At 38.8% G+C, this 18934-nt stretch overlaps 1 protein-coding gene across 4 annotated transcripts in view; it reads right to left on the minus strand.

Annotated features, from left to right (window-relative positions):
- robo1 (roundabout, axon guidance receptor, homolog 1) overlaps positions 1-18934 on the minus strand; it is a 323165-nt gene that overhangs the window by 152212 nt on the left and 152019 nt on the right. For 2 of the 4 annotated variants that reach the window (XM_084418218.1, XM_084418217.1), the window contains exon 1: positions 11338-12201. The exons of the other annotated variants lie outside the window; for them this stretch is intronic. In XM_084418218.1, the coding sequence (XP_084274344.1) occupies positions 11338-11395 (58 nt within the window). In that variant the 5' untranslated portion in view covers positions 11396-12201. Of the gene's footprint in view, positions 1-11337; positions 12202-18934 lie in introns of those variants that run through there. 4 annotated transcript variants of the gene reach the window in all.

Consider the following 18934-nt stretch of genomic DNA (forward strand, 5'->3'; position numbering starts at 1 on the left):
CAAAGTTTTACCTCCCAATCCAAATAACATGAAGTTTTTAACCTAATACATTTTAAATATGAAAAAAAAAAAAAACAAGAGGAGAACATATTGGATGATATATTGAATATTCAGAATATATTTGCTGTAATGCTGTGGATAATTATGGCAACACTGTGGATATTGGAATATTTAACAACATAGGCTATTTGATTTAAACATAAGAAGAAAAAAATGGTTTTAGAGTTGAAAAGTTCATCAGTTCAAACTGTCTGTTTCCATAATTCTATCCAAAACTCCAAGATTTGTTTACCTCAATGATTCAATTGAATGATTCGAATAAGTGAGAACCATTTGAACTGATTTGAATCATTTAATTGATGCATTGCTTCAATGAATTCAATGACTCATACACATTGATGATTCCATTAAATCATTTGAATAGGTTCAAACAGTCCACTTCAATGAACTGATTTCAAAATTCAATTATTCATTCCTCAGTGAACCCATTTAATGATTCAAATCAGTTCAAACTGTCCACTTTAATGAATCATTTGAAAAGTTGATTTGTCTGCATCAATGATTCAGTTCAATGATTCAAACTGTTCACTTCAGTGAATTGATTCAATACCCAATGACTGAGCTGTGTTCGACTTAAAGCGGCGCTGCGCAGACCGATCGGTGTATGATATGAAAGTACCGCGAGAACGATCAGAGAGCTGACGGCTCCATATGCTTTTGAATCGCTCTCAAACAGGATGTGCAGAGCTGCTTCAAATCGAAAACACCTATTCACATCAATGATTCAATTAAATTATTGAATCGGTTCAAACAATCCACATCAATGAATTGATTTAAAACTTAAAGTTAATTTTTTTTAATTTGTTTCATTAAAATAACAGTTGAAAAATAAATAAATAAATCACCATTTCAACTCATTTCAGAGCAAATACATACCAAATACCGTCAAAACACTAAAAATATAGCTTTAGCTATCACCCGGGCTATTCCTACCATATTTGTGTATGTGCACCAAACAGCAAATCTGACCTAGAGGCCTTTCCTTTTTTGCCTACTGTACTGCACCATGTATTCAAGTACAAATAGAGTGCATTCAATTCAACAGAAGATCAGTTTTCTCAAGGTCAAGCTTCCTCCCTGAGTTTTCTCTGTTCCAATCTCACCTCTCAGAGGGAAGACAACTTGACCCGAGCCCTCACTTGGCACCATCAACCCATATATGAATATGGCACTCGGGGCTCGAAGCCAAGACAGAAAAAAACAACGTCTGTAAGTTTGCCAGAAACATAAGCATAGCAGGCAAAGAGGCTGGGGAGGAAAAAAAGAAAAGAAAAGTCGAATGCCTTTTAAATATCATTAAGGAGATGGCAGATGAGATTGCAGTGTAATGGAAGTTGGATAACATATCAGCATTTATCTGATGGCTTACAGCCTTTAATGGTTTTCGGGACACGGACATGGGATGCCGGAGGAGTGCCTCAGGGTTCGCTACTGGGACGCACAAGTGTGATTACAGGTTGGCGTGTGAATAGGTTAATATTTCAACCCTGTAAAAGAGACTTTGCTCAAACGATTGCTCAAACCTGATGTTTAACAGCTGATAGGACTGGGGAATTCCACCTAATCTGATGAGCGCATCACTCTGTGGCTGACTCTTCACATCTTTATGACTGCATGTTGTGTGCTATAACTTTACGACCGTAATTCTTCGTGGATTATTCAGTGAGATCGAAACGGATCAGTGGATTCCTTTTGAAGTCCAGAAGTCCAGCGCTTTGAAGACTGACACTCTACCCCGTTAAGATCAGAACCGTGCGGCCACGCCTGAGACGGCAAGACACCATCTGTTCCCTCTCCAGTTGCTCGAGAACACATAAAAGAAGCAGGAACCCATTTACAACACGCAACTTCCTGTCTGACCGTAATTGCTCTGGAGCTCCTGTGAATGTCATTCATCCCCTGAGGATGCCACTTCAACACGGCTGACATTTCTTCTCTCAATTAAAATCTCTCTTTTATGCCACATATAAAGATTCGTGCACGGCAGACTAAACGCTGCCAATCATCGCTGAGAGTGAGACAAGTTTTCTATCCAGCATGCATTAAAAACCTCACATTAGCAGTTTGTACCATGCACGCCAAGCAAACATGTTTCACGTCAAGATCACTGGAACGAGACACAGCTAAAACAACGTTAAATGCAGCGGGATGCGAGCCTAATAGATGGTTTATTTTTATAAATAAATTGCAGGGTGCCAGAAAGCTTAAAAAGTGTCTGTGTTGACTCATTTTTTGTGGTCGAGGAACGTGGCAACCATGCAAAGTTAACATTCGGGGTATTTCCACCAAGGACGAGCAGCATGAGAAAGTGATTATTGAGACAATAATTATTATCATCAAGACTAAAAGTAGGAGAAGAAAATAAAAATCAAGTCTGAAAATTAGCTGTGATGCCGCAAGCTTTCAAAGTGATATACAGCCAGAGGAAGGCAGAGCTGAAATAATCCTTAGCATAGCAGCAGAAGTGCCCACACCAGGGACCTTCGCCAGAAAGCTTGTCTTACATCAGCAAAGCACAGGCCAACCTGAAATCTGAGCGCGCGGAACGGTTTCTCTATAGCGGGGGCTCTAATGCCAAGCCAAAACCCTTTGTTTCAGTTAGCAACAACAATAGGTGTAAGAGCAGTTCACTGATTATGACAGGATCTGTTTGGCTAGCGGCCAGACAGAGCTAGCATTATACTATTAGGGGTTTTATTGTTGTGCAGACCTCAAATATCTAAGAACAGTGTGAACAAAGCCTCAGGAACACAGAATTAGTTCTGCTTGGTTTCTGATAACAGTGCAAATGCTGTTCGTAAGCCAAAATTGGGTTCGGATTTGGGGGGGGGGGGGGGGGGGGGTAATTAACCTAGATTCATTATTTTAATCCACTCATAAACATACTTTTGACATCTTTTATGCAATTCTTTTTTCTGAAACCTTTTGTCTACATGTCGCCCTTTATGTTGCTCACTTCATGCATATGCTAAATATTTAAGCACATTAAATGCAAATTCGTTCACTACATAAATTTCACAGCAATTTACCAAAAAAAACAAGATTTTTGAGTGGCGGTACATCTTACATGTAAACTCAATGTTAACCATGACATGGCTTTACATGAAAAGTTCAGATGATCTGAAAGCAAATGTTAAGGGCTCAAATGTGATTACCATGATCTCATGAATTTCATGTGTTTTTAATGTTAACACATACAGTAAAATCTGTGTGGTTTCAGAACATTTGACAAGTAAAACCAATGTTTCCGAGGTGTTGATATGATTTACATGCAAAGTTCAAGCAATCTGAAACTAATTTTAAATGATTGACTGTGATTAACATCATCACATGTATAAAATCTTCAAAACATCAAACCCACATTGAGTTCAACATTAACTAACACAAAATCACATGAGATTTTGTGTGGTTTCATAATGTTTTACATGTGATAGCATTGTTTCACAAGCAAATGTCAAGATTCAAATGATCTGAAAACAATTCAAAATGTGACTAATGTAATTCATGGTTTTTTTTCTTCCATAATGGTCTAAATTTTGATGAGCATAATGCAGCCAACTTTATACGTGTCGTCGTCATGCACATGTAAAATCTTTACGCAAATGCATTTTAAGCTCAACACATAAAATCCATGTTATGTTTAACGTGCAAACACCAAGCCTCAAATGATCTGAAAACAACTTTTGAGACATCAGATTGAATATGATCACATGCAAGTATTGTTCCCCACACACTGTTGAGCCAATTAGCAAATTAGCAAATTCCTTCACTTCTTCTCCATAGTTATACTCTAGAGATGACAGCACATCATATAGCGGCTCCTTAGCTACAATTTCAAGGTCAGGCCTTGGATAATTATGCCTCTTGGAGGACTTGTCTGTCTGGGGAGCTCGCTATTCTGCTTTACGCCCTGTCTGCTCTGGGATTAGCCCTGGGGCAAGGAGTGCTTTAAGATGCTGATCAAGCCTCTCACTCAAATTGGCCAGAAAGCTTCTTCATCAGCAGGTAAAGCATCCCAGCATGAGGTGCGAAATCAAAGAACACAAAGTCTCTGAGTTTAGAAAGAAGTCTGTGCCTAAGACACCCTTTAAAATAATCGATATGATTAATATCAACGCCTGCCAAACTGTATCAAACTGATCTGGAACGCTTGCAAATGAGCCAGATTTTGTATTCCGCAGACTCGGTTTCCTGTAGAAGCCCAATTAGACCGGGCAGAGTTACAAATAGGAGGGGGAGGGCTGCTAAGACCCGTAATTGAGGAAAATCACTTACCCACAATGCAACCGGGCTGAGGGGGATCAAAGGTAGCCTGTGTATGTGTGAAGGTGAACAAACCGGGATGGGGGGAGGGTCCATGTTTTTAAATCTACTAATTAGCGGACCCTCTTTTTCCTTGCTAATTTAATTCCCTTCTCTTAAGTCTTTTGATTGCGCTCTCTTCACCAGACCGACGCCTCCAAAAGGGAGCGTTAGCATTTCAAAAGTGTATCCAAGCTTTTCCAAATAGAATGGTCACTAGGAAGCTGATCCTGTCAGGCAAGAGAATAAGGTGAAAAGGGAGGGGGGGGGGGGTTTGGGGAAGGAATGGCTTTCAATGCCATCTTTCAGATTTAAAAAACACTGGGTTTGGGGCTGTAAAATGACCCTATAGAAGACTACAGCTCATCCAACCCAACAAAGGCTGACTTGGGATAACTCGAGCCCAAAGCGAGTACTGCTGAGCACTGCAAAACATGCCAAACTCCGGATGTGTCTCTTCGTACAAGATAAATCCATACATCACAATCTCTCCAAGTAATGCATGCTCGTGCATTTACTTTTCGTCACAAAAACCCTGTCTAAAATCTCGGCTTTCACGCTGCACTCTTAAAAATAACACAGTCATTTTCACAGGTATGTCATGGAAGAACCATTTTGGGTTCCTCAAAGAACCTTACGTTGAACAGTTTTTAAAAGGAACCATCCCATTTTAATAATCTGAATGAACCTTTTTCCACTTTAAAGAACCTTTTGTGCAATGTAAAGGTTCTGTGGATTTTAAAGGTTCTTCATGGAACCATAGATTCCAAAAAAGAACCTTTATTTTAAAGAATATAGGCGGGATGTGAGATGTAACAGTGGCAAAAAAGCAGCTCTTTGCTGTTCATGTTTTTGGACAGAGCTCAGTCTGCTTTTTTACTCCCTGGGGAAGCTATTGTGGACCCCGAGTCCTGCATGGAACGCCCCTCCCCTTCCTCTGGGCCTAACAATTACCCCGTTGAGACGACACAATGCATGAACCCCGTGTCAGCCCCCACTGGGCTTTTCTGCGTGTCGGCTTGCTTTATCTGTCAAAGGCAATGCACTGACCGACAAAAAGGCAAGTCTTAAAAACAGTCAATATGAGGGGGGTGTATGGAGAACATTCAAAACAGCGACAGCATTAGATGTTGTGCAATAGTGCTCTGAATTTCATTTTCATTACAAATAAACTAGCGTTGAATCAAGATGACACAGATTTTTCGGTCTAATCATAACCGTATGTTGCAGCTCCACTCGTTTTCATTTAGGATAGATAGCGATCTAAGCCGAGAACCATCCCAAACACTTAGTTTCCCCATAATCTTGGTCTTAAAATCCTCCCAGAACCATCGAGGCATCGAGAACGGCCCCTTTCCAACCTTTAAACTTCATTCCAGCGTCTCCGACAATCTCTCAGCTCATTCCCAGACAGTCCGACGCAGGCATCTGCATTAAACTCCAGCGATCGCCACATCGCTCTTTACCCCTCATCACCACACTGGCCCTGTGACAGCTCGAGGGGTACGCTTGCATTCCTCGAGGGTTTAAAATACCACAAGAGTGCAGGAAGATATAAACAAGAGAAGCGGTCACAGAAAGGACGTCCCAAGGGCTTCGAATAAAGCCCGTATGGGGCATCACGTCCCTCTGAAGCGCATATCCGTGGGCGCGCTGCTTCACTAAGTATCGATGTCGAATTCATCTGCTAATTAATCCAATTAAACACACTCACATGCTCATTAAACATTTAGTGAGACTGTATAAATGAGAACCAAATCAGTCTGTTCAGTTTTACTACAAATAGCACAGACAAAGAACTAAATTATGACAAGGCATGGACCCATACAGTATGCAATTTTGTCATCCCACCCCCATAAGAGTCTGTATAGATTTGTAAACCCACCAGTCTTGCCCTAATCTGAAGCACCATGTCGTTTAATTCCGCCTAATTAGGCTTAGGCAGACGTTAATTGGGATTTAGGTGAATGCGGCGTACACAGCTCAGTGGGCTCTGTCATTTTTCACAGGTGTGTGAGGATCAGGGTTACTAATCCCTTGGCCTGTTCTCAAAGACCTGGTGGGAAATCTCTGGCATTTTTTGTCAGAATTGGCTTTTTTCGCCAATATCGCTATTAGTGGCGCTGTAGCTGCTGATGATATTCTTATTAGCGTTATTATTGCAAGTGTAACCGTGCACGGATTTCATCATCTTGACATCATTTCGTTAGGCTACATGCGAGTCGTTAAGGCCAGCGCGCAGGTCCTGAGCGTTGGAGACAGATACATCGCTCACCTGCGAGAACAGAGGCCATTAATTGGGCTCTGGTGCCTGCTGTGCCCCGTCAGACACTGACAATTTATTATTTGCACTTAGGAGACCATCCATCCCATATTCCACTGTGCCGCACCGCAGGGGTTAATATGATGGATAGTGTTCCCGAGACATTCCTTCGTGCTTTCTTTTTTGTTTCTCTCTCTCTCTCTCTCTCTCTCTCAGACTTCCACGTATATAGACACACCCACTCCGGCATCTGTAACTTTGACACATGTGCTTCCTTTTAGTCTGCTTCATACAAACTTGAGTTTAGTCACATGCCTCTCCGAATGTATTCAATAACTGACCATATTCATATATTGGTAGGTGACTATTCACTATTTTGCATTAAAACTTTTAAGATCATAAAAACTGAAAGACTGCATGGAATATTTGTACATATAAAGTTACACAAAAAATCGTTTAAAGTGATCTTGAAGAGAGAGAGAGAGAAAAAAAAAGTGTATTTAAAAAATGTGATATAAATAAAATAAATATATAAATATATTATATTATATATTATATATATATAAAAAATATAAATTTTAAAACATTTCACTTTATTTTTATTGACATCAAGATTTTAGCTTACTCAAATATTCCATGCAGCCTGAATTAGTATCATAAATACTTGCAATATAATTAGTGAATTCTGGAAAAATAAACAAATAATAATATTAAAAATAATATTATAGTATTCTGTCTTTTTTTGTCGAAATCCCCCCAAAAAACTGTTTTAAATGCTAGTGAATTTAGGAATCAAAATATTATAAATGCACAGAGTGAACGTTAGATGATGGCAAAAAAGGTAATCTGTAAAATGTCCAAATTTGGGAAATGAGTTTGCTCAATTAAATGCAAAATATATATATATATATATTCCCTTTTTGTGAAAACATATCTGATATTGGCGATAACCACCAATACATCACTTTAAATTTCTCCAATTAGTTCTCAACACAAGTATCTGTTCACAACCTTAAAAATCTCTATTCGCCGCATTACCACTGTTTTATCAATTACGGATTGCATCTCTGGGTTAAGCTCTGACGATTTGCAAAGGTCATGAAAGAGCTGGTTGAATTCTTGACAGATGACATTCGAGCCTCTAATAGGGACAGTTTGACGTACAGTAATAAAACGGGCTCCTGCGGTGAGACATGAATCAGGGCCACATGACGGATGTGCTCTGTCTTAACTATCATTTCCAAGCTTCACAACAGCCATGAGCTAATCAGCAAGTCCTCACAGGCCTCACTGTACAACAGACAGGGATTAGAACAACATCATTCATTGTCACAAGCAGAAAACACTGCTCAGTAGCCAGGAATCAACACCGTGCTCCTCATATGTCAACGCTGTTGGGCAAAAAACTTCCGGCTCCTTGCTGAATCCACAGTTGGGATTGTCGCCACGTCCTTCAACAGCACTTGAAATGCTCCAGCTGACTGTAAATCATGGTGGTTTAGACTCAAATCACGAACAGCGTTGCTGGTAATGTCACTGCTGACTACGCCAAAACGCAAGCTGTCCTTGACACGGATGTCTTCAGATCTAATGATAGCACATACCTCTACGATGCCTGGCATAATTACAGAGCTCTGTACCTGAACACAACCAGGAAGAGGTTGTACTTCTCCATCTCTGGGAGAAGATGAGCCCTACCGTGAAGTTCGAACCACGACCCTTGACCTCTCTCCCTACGGGTGCTTGTTAAAGCGCTACACTGTTTCCTCACTGCGTAGATGCCTCTCAGCAGTGGTGCATCGCGCAGCTAATTCTCAGAGCAACTCCATCGGAATTCAATACAAGCAAGGCACATGGGAAAGAGATCCATGCTTTGATCCGATTTAATTTCCTTTGTGAAATACGACTTCATCCTCCTCTCCGTTTCAGCTCGCTGAGAGACATGGTTTAAGCTGTTTATGCATGATTACATTAATCAAGCAATCACTTCATCTGTAATCACGAGTAGACGTGAAAAAGTCTGTAATTTGTTGCCTTATGTTTTATTTATCCAGTCGCAGTAGTAAATCCATCTAGTTACTCTCATTCTCTCTCTCTTTTCTAGCTCTGTATTACTGACATATGCAGAATTGCACAACAGCCATTTTAAAACTGAAGTGTGTCATTTACGCACCAAACGCAAATGAATAAAAATAATTGTTTTCAAATACTTTTTGTAAGCCATTGGTCAGGCAAACAGATAGTGCCACCCCAAACTCTCACAATACGCTCTATGCACGAACGCCGCTGACGTATTTCAAGTAGAATCTCAGTCAGCGTCTTTACTTCTGCATAGCTCGTTCTATAGCAAAGTGTACTAGCGGCAAAACTTTCATAAAATTAATTTTCTCAGAAACGCAAATAACGATTTTAGAAACCGATTCGCTAGTCAGATTTCGCATTATATGAGAGAATACTCACCCTCAAAGTTGTCGATGTAGTTCGAAATATATAATTTAAAGCCCTTCTCTTTCTTAATCTTAGGTGTGACAGCTAACTGCCTCACAATACTGTTAACATCATTCACGTTAACCGCTGGAAGTTCTTGTAAACAGCGAGTGTAATTTACCGTTTTCGCCACCGAATGCAAAAACGGCTTCCGACCCAGCACCGGATGTCACTGGGCGGGCTGAGACAAAACGCAGAAGCGATCGTGCATTGAGCCTATTAAAGTTAAAGCTCCAATCTCCTCCCGAACATCCCGAAAAAAAGCCGTTTAATGAAAACTTCGCCCAGAAAATCTGTCAATAACAGCTGTCAATCATGATGCCCCACCCGTTTTTATAACATCAAATAACTAACTAAAACCAAACTTATTTTAAAACACGAACACTTGAACTTACATCAGAGTGATAATAAAACGACCTAAAATGACCGAAACCAAGTGTGATTTGATGTTTTAGTTTGTCCCATTAGATTACATGGAGAGGGTGGGGTTTTAACCTATACTGGGTCCAACCCCCTGGGGGCGATCGAAGCGTTTTGGCTTCACTTCTAAGGACTTAAAAAAACATGTTTAATAGTATCTAAATGTTTTCATCTGTTGAGGATATCAGCTTATAAATGGTTTACTTTTAGTTGTCTCTGCATATAGCCTAAGCTGTAGGGAGGAGAAAGTACTTTAAAAGTATGTTTGTAAAGAAAAATGACACTTGAGTTTAAGGCTATAATGTTCTTCCAGGTTTTAACTTGAACAATTACTTCAGGCTCAACTGTAATCACAAAGCAAACTGAGGCAATAAAATAAAGCAATCAACAGTTTAAGTCATAACAGCCTCCTAAACCAGACTGTCTGTATGAATCATTTGTTAGAGGAGCATTACAAACAGACCCAATTCACATTCAGTTTCCTTAATGTAGCAACACTATGCGGACATCACTGAAATCCAAAAGGGAAAGGAATCCTGGTAAATCTGTGACAGTGTTACTAGGTTTGCAGATAAAAAGGCAGAGAGTTTGTTTTAGCAGAGCTTTAGTCGGTTATTCGCAAAGAAAGAGGATCAGGGGCAACGTCAACTGGGATTATGCAGGTCTATTACATTGGGCTTAAGGTTTCTGTCAAAATCTCTGCTCAGAGCAGTTCCATCCGGTCCTGCCATGGGGCTGGAAACTGAAGGAGGGACAGTGATCTCAGAATGGGACGGTCTAGGCACAGAAGCTATCGGAAACAAACCTCTGTGCATGCATACAAATGCAGAAAAATAATGACTTGCGTGATTAATCATTAATGAAAGTCAAAGGGTGACTATGAGAATGGTGAATGTCATAATAATGATGATGATAATAAAAAAGAGGAAGTATGAATAATAATAAAAATTTAAACTTCAAGCACCACAGTGAACTTTGCCCAAATGCTTTGTCGAAGTAACAAATGATTTTCTTATTCACAAGAACAAGACAAACAGGTTTAGCACAACCACAAAACACATTAAGGAAACAAGGCATCCATTATGTCCTTCTTAACACCTTAAAAACGACTGCTTGCAATGATGAGACTTTAAAAATGCAATATGCAATTTTTAACAGGGTTCCACACTTTCTTAACAAAGAATTTCCATGACTTTTCCATTCAAAACTAACTTAGGGAGCACTGTACCTAGGCTAATGACTGAGGTAAAAAATGGCATGCTTTGATTTAGCATGTCAAATAATCACTGACAAGGTAGAGCCATGAAAAAAGACAAAACTGTTTTCATTGTTCACCTTTCCTGTACAAAAACGGTAGCCTACATATTAATCAGTATTAAGAATGGGCTAGCCATGGCAAATCAAAGACAAAGTTATAGGCTACCTAGACTAATGCTCTCATGCAGTTCTGAAGTCTGTGGAATCATTGTGATCTTAAAGCAAAAGTAAACCTTTTGAATCTGATGCAAGCAAGGTAAGATAATGCTATTATAAGTGAGTACCACTCTTACATTAGCAGATGATGATAAATGGGGGGATACAGTATTGTAAAAATAACTTTACCAAGTCGGTAAAGATAATTTCGAAATGATTGTCATGATAGATACAAAACAGAATCACACAAACAGGTAGGAAAATATCAACGCAACTTCTTTATCATCGTTCAATACAGTATCTACAGACTCGCAAATGTCAAGCGTTCACCTCGTTTCACGCGAGTTTTTAGGAAAGTGCTTGTACAGCATTATTCAAAAAAATGTACATACCTGTGCAAACGTGTAAAACTGCGATTAAAAGCACGAATCCAATAATTCTCCCCGTCATCGTTCAAATATTCGCGATTTAGAGAGCTGTTTGTTTAATCCGCAAAATAAAAAAATAAACAGGAAAGACAAGAGATCAGATTTTTGTGCGTTTTTGATCCTTCATAATATCCAAATGGTGTAGGCTATATTTCGCTTTTCCACAATACTTGAGAGTTCCTCGAATTTCGTAAAATTATATTTAAAGTCCCCGTTAATTTGATTGTAATCCAGTTTATTTGTGTTCACACACGCACCCCATGCGTCCAAAAGGAATACAAAAAAAAAACTAAAACTAAATTAATCGCCAAAAAAAAAAAAAAAAAAAGTTTAAAGAAACCGTGCAGGGTTTTGAAATTAACCCCTCCAAAATAATATTCTGCAAGCGCAGAGTTGATCACTTCGTATCCGCTGATCGCATCCTAAAAGATCCCATTGAAAGCCAGTGAAGGAAAACGAACTCCAACTTTTCCCCAAAGTTTTAAAGGTGATAAGGTCCACAGCCTAAAAGAGTGACCAGTGTCACATCGTTCAGAAACGGCGTGAATAAGTCATCTCGAACTCAGAAACTTCAGTTTCCATAGGAAGAGCAGAAGCTGATGCTGCTGGAGAATTCGCTGACTGAAGTCCATTGGATGTAATCACTTCCACTTTTCCATTGCTTTGTAAATTCAAAAGTAACTCCAATATCTGCCCTCTATTGTTTCCCCCCTCTTGTTTCAGTTTTTCTCTCAGTGTTTTTAATATTTGGATCTATGCACTGAGGTCCCCCGTCACTTCGGGCTGAGGGGATTCATTTGAAACAACGGTACTTCATTCAAACGGCGTGAACAGTAAATGGCATGGTACGTCCCAGGCTCCCCCTCCGAGCACTGAGCAATGGACTGTTCCTTATGAGAATTAACCTCAGTGTTGCCATGTGCGCTTATAAGCGACTATTTTTTCATAAAATCTTTTCATATAATAATGGAGAGGAATTTTACAAAACGGGTGCAATTTGCAACTCTCAAATCTGTAAAATGACAACAATTACAAATATTATAATTATAATTGATAATTATAAGAAATAGTTCTTGTATTTGTTTGAGAAAAAAATCTGTGCAATTTAGCATGTAAAATAAATGATAGTTTAGATCATAGTTTAAAATCATCTTGTCAAACTGAAAGACATTTCGTAGAAATATCCGTTTATAATATTTCCATATATATGTGGTTTTAATTATTTTTCTAGGATTTAGTTATTGATAAGGCTGATCTTGTATTTTATGCAAGTTTAGCTACACTAATACTAGATTAATTAAATCAAGTAATTATACCTGTGCAAAAAAAAAAAAATCAATAAATACCTGTGCAGTTTATTTTTCTAGCGAGATCTGGCAACACATATAACCTCGCCAGCGCGGCTTCGCCTGTGAGAGAAACGGTTCCCTCAAGGCAATATTCTGTTTGATCAAACTTTAATGAATTTACATTTTAAAAGACATCCCCCGTACTGGTGAAACAGAATAATTTGCTCTTAATTATTTTAAAAGGCGACGCTTTGTGTGGATTTACGGAGCGGTTTATTTGCATATCTTGAAAAGGTGTCCTCGCTGGATTTAAATTAGTTTGTGTGCGTGTTTGTCTGCCTTTATCTACAAAATTGCATTCGTTGGACTCGCATGCCTCTATTAAGGTTGTGGTTTGTTTATTAATTTAATTTGAATTATTATTTTTTTTTTTTCTGTTTAACTTTAGAACAAATCTTCTTAAGTAGTGTCTATGCTCCATCTTCATCTGACAGGCGCGCGCCATCCGTAACCCAACACCGCCCTCTGCTGGTCACCACTACACTCCCGCCACCTTCATAGAGATATTTTAGAAGGCGAAATATACAGTTTTAGGAACACAAATACGAGCGCTTTTGGTACTTTACGAGTCTATACCTCGAATCTAAAAGTTTGTGATAATAATTTTTAATGGCTATTTGCATAAGCGTTCCTAGGCCCTATTTAAGAAGGCTACAGCCTCCATTTTCTATCCATGCCCTTCTGAAAAATCAACACAAAGCTGTCTGACACGGATGCATCTCACATCCAAACGCACAAAATAAAATAAAAACTTAAAAGCCGCCATAAGCACCTACTGAAAAACTATTGTAAAGTGTTTTTGATTGAAATGCTCAACCTCTTGCAAGGAAAGGAATATTCCTCTGAACCACATTATTGAATGCTCAAAAAGGGCTAAGGCTAAAATCCCAGAACTACCCCTGAACTTGCCTTTTTAATATAGATGACAGTAGAAAGCAGACAGGACAGTGAATATTTATCTTAATTGTAAATATAGTACCAGTGAAAATTTTGGTAACATCTACTCATTCCCACATGACTTTTCCCCCACAGTTTAGAATAAATGGCAAAACGATGAAATAACACAAATGCAATGGGAACGATGCAGTAAAAAAATGTATTTATTTTAGATTCTACACCGCAACAACACTGTCTGTTCCAAGTCATCCATATTAAAGTCTTTACATTCAAAAAAATGTTAACATCACAAGCAAAAATATTAACATTTGAACATCTGAACCAAATTCAGTCAAGTGTGTCTAATCTTACGACTGGTAGTCTGCCAAATATAAACCCCACATTAACCTAAAAAACTTGTGCAGACATTGATCTAAACTACAAAACCACAGCCCGTTCACGCCAAAGCCTCTTCTGAGATTTGTGTCTGTATTCAATCTAACATCCCGTCACCAAAGTTCCTGACCTTCACCAGGCCAGAGCTGTGTCAAAAAACCTGAAAGATATACTAGAGGATATGGCAGTTTTATGGTGAGGACTCGGAGACAGGAAAGTACATCCAACATCTGAGCCAAATATCCATCCCTCACCTGTCTTCTAATAGCACAGCCAAACTAGAATTATCCTGTTCCTCTACATCAAAACCTCCTGTGTAACGTTTCCAAAACCAAAAAACCTGAGCTCATTGATTCAGCATAGTGTTGATTCAGTGCTAAACCTCCATCAAAAGAGCTCAACATTTCTGAGCAGCATGAAACAGTGTACAAACACATAAAACTCCAGGCATACTTCAGTGCTAATCTAACCCTCGTGTCAGACATATCGTGAACTTACTCTGGAAGACCTGGTAGCATTTATGCGCCTTGCTGTAGAGATGGCGCGGTGGCACTGGGCCGTGATGGGCTCCTAGCGAGCCTCCTCGCGGACGCTTGCACCACTGGTTTGGTGGGTTCCCGAGGCTTGCTTGGCGAGGGACTCCTGGAGTTCCTCCATGTTGGACGCCCATCATGACGAAAACAGCCAAAACCGAAACAACCAGCGTCATGGCCGCCAAGGTGGACACTTTCTGAATTTATTATTTAGATTATCTTCTATGATTCTCACAAAATTATCTATTTCAACGCACCAACTTTCGTTCATCAGACGATCTTCTGGGATCCAAGAATTATCCATAAAAATCCATAAGTTACACTTATTAGTGTAAGATTTAGTTTTTAATCTCAAACTTCCCAAAAAAACAACCAAAACCTCCTCATTCCCTATCAAGGACGCTTTAATTCATGATAGAACTTTTTTAATGAGCCAGGAGCAAACAGAGACAATATGGTCAGTGAGAACCACTCCCCTTTTTTTGGATTTCAATATCTTACACATAATAACCTTTATCCTGTTCGCTCTGTTTGATATTCAAAGCAAGTTTTGGTGGATGTTCTCTCTTTTCTTGTGATGTCTCTATGTGGGTAAGAGAAAGAGGGGTCCCTTTCGGACTCCATGCTGGGGCGTCTCTTTCAACGTGGACGGACCCCCCTCATCCACCCTGGGCTGTATCGGTATGGGGGCGAGGGTTTGACACAAGCAGCGAGCGAGAGAGAAACACATACCCTTTCCCCCTGACTAAGACTATTTTACGCCTCCTTTTCAAGCAGCATCACCTAACAAAACAGCACAGGCTAAAACAAAAACATTCTCCAAGAACAATACTCCCCATAGAGAGAAGAAAAGCTCGCTTTCAAACATGAAAGAGAAAAATGTCACATTTTTATCTCGACGTGGGGGCAGTGCATCTTGGGACTTCATTCAGGAAAGCATGGGCGAGATTTGAGCGGTGTTTTGCAGATTTGTTCGTTTACAATGCAGTTTAATGTTAAATGAGATTTATTTAGATGAACAATAATAGAGGAAGCAGTATATTTTTAACCAATAACCATGTGGAAATTTGTAAATTAACTAATTTATTTCATTTATATCAGGTGTGTTTATGTGGTGAGAGGAAGGCCCTAGTAAATACTGTAGACTGTCGAACAGAAGCGCTGCCAGTTTACACATGCATTCCAATATTATCCTCGACCACTCTTGCCAAAACCTTTCAGATGTTGTCCTTGAGAGTACAATCGAGAGTACTTTTCTTTTTTTTTTTACCAACAAAGTTAGAGACTTTAAAATTCCATACACTATGCTGATGCTTCCCTTTCACACCAGGTGCTGGAAATAGATAAGATGCTCAAAAGGACAGAACTGAATTTCTTTTATAATGAAGCGATTATCTATACTTAAAAGATTTCATATTCAAAACCATTGTGAGATGACTGTGGTTGACATCTTTAGAGGAAATGTTTGCTAATCCCATTGTAAAGCTCTGACAGTCAGACCTCAGTTTAGTCATTCTGATTTAAGGTAGGTTTTACATGACAGCGATGAACTAAAAACTGAAACGTTTTTACTTCGCGTTTTTCACGTACCAACGACAATGTTGTCAAAACGATCCCGTTCACACGGAACTGCGACAGCGGCTATAAATGCTGTAATCTGCCGCCAGGCCAGTAGATGGCGATGTCACTTTGTAAAGAAACACTACGCTACAATAGTAAACAAAACACAGAATTCGAGTTTTTTTTTTTATTTTACACAAAGATGATAACGGTATCGTTTAAAAAACCCATTTTCAAATGTTTGGATTTTCAGGCACCCAAAACACCATTGTCGTGTAAAGGCCCAGGAAGTTTTCCGTTTTTAGTTTAAAGAGTAAACGGCCCCTTATTCCAAGACAAGGACAATTTGTCCATATATATACTAATATACATTTATATAAGTGCTGTCAAATTGATTAATCGTGATTAATTCCATCTAACGTAAGTTTAATTAGTGTGTATGTATATATGCATACTAGGGATGGGACGATTACCGGTTTCACTATAAAACACGATAAAATGTACTGACGGTTAGTATTATCGTTTAAAATTTTATTATCATTAAAACCGTGTTTGATTATCGCGATTTTAAAAACTCGCTGTAAATCCTGTCCAGCCAGCAACAGTCGCCGTGCGAAATGTTGTTGTTGTTGTTGTTGTTGTTGTTGTTTTATTCGAGAAGGAATGGCGGTAGGCAGTGACAAAATCTGAGGTGTGGTCATATTTAGGCTTTTACAAAAGTCCTGAGTGAAACTTAATCGAGGCTGGTCACTACAATAGGGGGGAAACACTTCAGATCTGCCGAGTCGTCTTGTGTGACCATCACCCACTGTTATAGCGAGCGCAAGGCAAGTTAACTTTGACCTCAATACCGAAACTACGTCTGGAAAATAATTGGGCACAAAATGTTGTTGAGTTGAAATATTTTATCTCACCCATTTGAAATAAACGTGAAGCTTCCGCGAAGAAAAGTTCACAGCAAGTGGCTTTGAGCCAAAGACGAACGATCAAGTTCAAACAAGACTATTAAGAGTGACATTTAAGGGATAATAATGTACCGTATATCATTATACACTTATTGCACCGACTTTTTTTTTTCTCTACCACATAATTACGGGGACATATTGAATTGAGATTAATGTTTTAAACCTTACTTGTTTATAAATCCATTTTGTACAGCGTACAAAACAATCGTCCAAAAACGGAGACGCAAGACGGCAAGTTGTATTTGAATGAAACGAGAGAGCGCGTCCGCTGCGATATGGATGTGCGCTGTGTTATAATGCGTTGCTATTGACGACGGTCATTATAAGGAAGGAAATGCCACAGAATATAAAATTGCTTTAAAAAAAGTGCATATAGCTGCTTGTTTGATTGTATTTTGTTGATTTTCAGTGTGAGCATCAGTTCTTTTTGAACACTTCATTTTCATTCACTTTCGGTTTTAACATAACCGTGATAATATTGCTAATCACAATCATTTTGGTCACTATAATCGTGATATGAAATTTTCATACCGTCCCATCCCTAATGCATACATATTTATTTATTTATACACATACACATATATTTATTGCGAGGATTAACCCCTATTTAAACAAATAAATAAAGTAAACAATAGGGAAAAAAAACTACTTATTTCCATGTTTTTTTTTTGCCATAACATTACGTTTTATTATGTACGGAAAGCACATACTCTCTTTTCTCCCACTCTCTCTCCAACTCAAACGCACACACATAAAGTATGGAAACTCGCACAGAAACGTGTTGTCAGGACTGCTCTGACAATTTTATCAGACAAATAGTTCAGAAACTTAAAAGCTTCATGATATTTCTCACTAGCGAGGTAATGCCGCTGTTCTTGAAGCAAACAAACGTACAGATTCGCTATTAGAAACGCAGCTGCTGAACACTATTGAGAGACGCACAGACGGGTAATTTATACATGCTTGATCTCTCTCTTTCTCTCTCTGTCCCTCTAATAACTGCATTAATAACTGCCATAGTCTGCTATCAATGGCTCAAGTCTCCGTTACTAGCTCTAAAATTACGTTTTGGAATTAGCAACGGAGGCTTGGGATGAGATGCATAAGAAATTAGTCCTACACACAAGAGCATTTTGAAGACAAAAAACTGACAAATGTCTACATCATCTGAACAATGGTTTGATGTGTGCTAACCGTATTACAAGCAGAATAATTGACTCCGGGCTGTTGAATTATTGAAAAATAATGCATTATTTTTCGAACAATTCAATGGCCTGTCATCAGTTATTCCTATATATAATATAATTTTAGAATGTATATGTATCAATTTATAAAAGAAAAATAAAATATAAATTGTATTTGTTGTTTTATACATTTTATTTATTTATTAATTCATTCATTTAAAAAAAAAGAAAAAAGGACAAAGAAAAAAGAAAAAAGATAATCTCAGAGATCATAAAAAAAAAGTAGCCAAGAAGATACAAATCATCTGCAGTGCCACTGTGTTAACCCAGCTATGATGAAAGGCAGCAAATCATTTCTGGATTGAAGTACAGGAATCAGGCATGTGATTGGCTAAGGGCAAAAAAGCAGGAAAATATACAGAGATCCCGAAACCCCCAAAGCGCGTATGCGCATCGAGGGCGCAGAATGATGTGCTCAAAGCAACATGGAGTCACAGTGTTCAGCGCTCCGCTGCACAAGTGCGCATTTAAAAGTTCACGGCACAAAGTGAAGAAACGTCGAGCGCACAAATCCTAGTGTCTATCTGTCCAACAGTTTATTGATCATTTGTTTCACAGTTTTAAATTCCAGTTATTGTGCGTTTGATGCCGATTCATAGTCCTTGTGATGTGTGTAATCTAACACTGTTAGTAACAGG

The sequence above is a fragment of the Rutilus rutilus genome (genome assembly GCF_951802725.1).
Source record: "Rutilus rutilus genome assembly, chromosome: 9".
NCBI lineage: Eukaryota > Metazoa > Chordata > Actinopteri > Cypriniformes > Leuciscidae > Rutilus > Rutilus rutilus.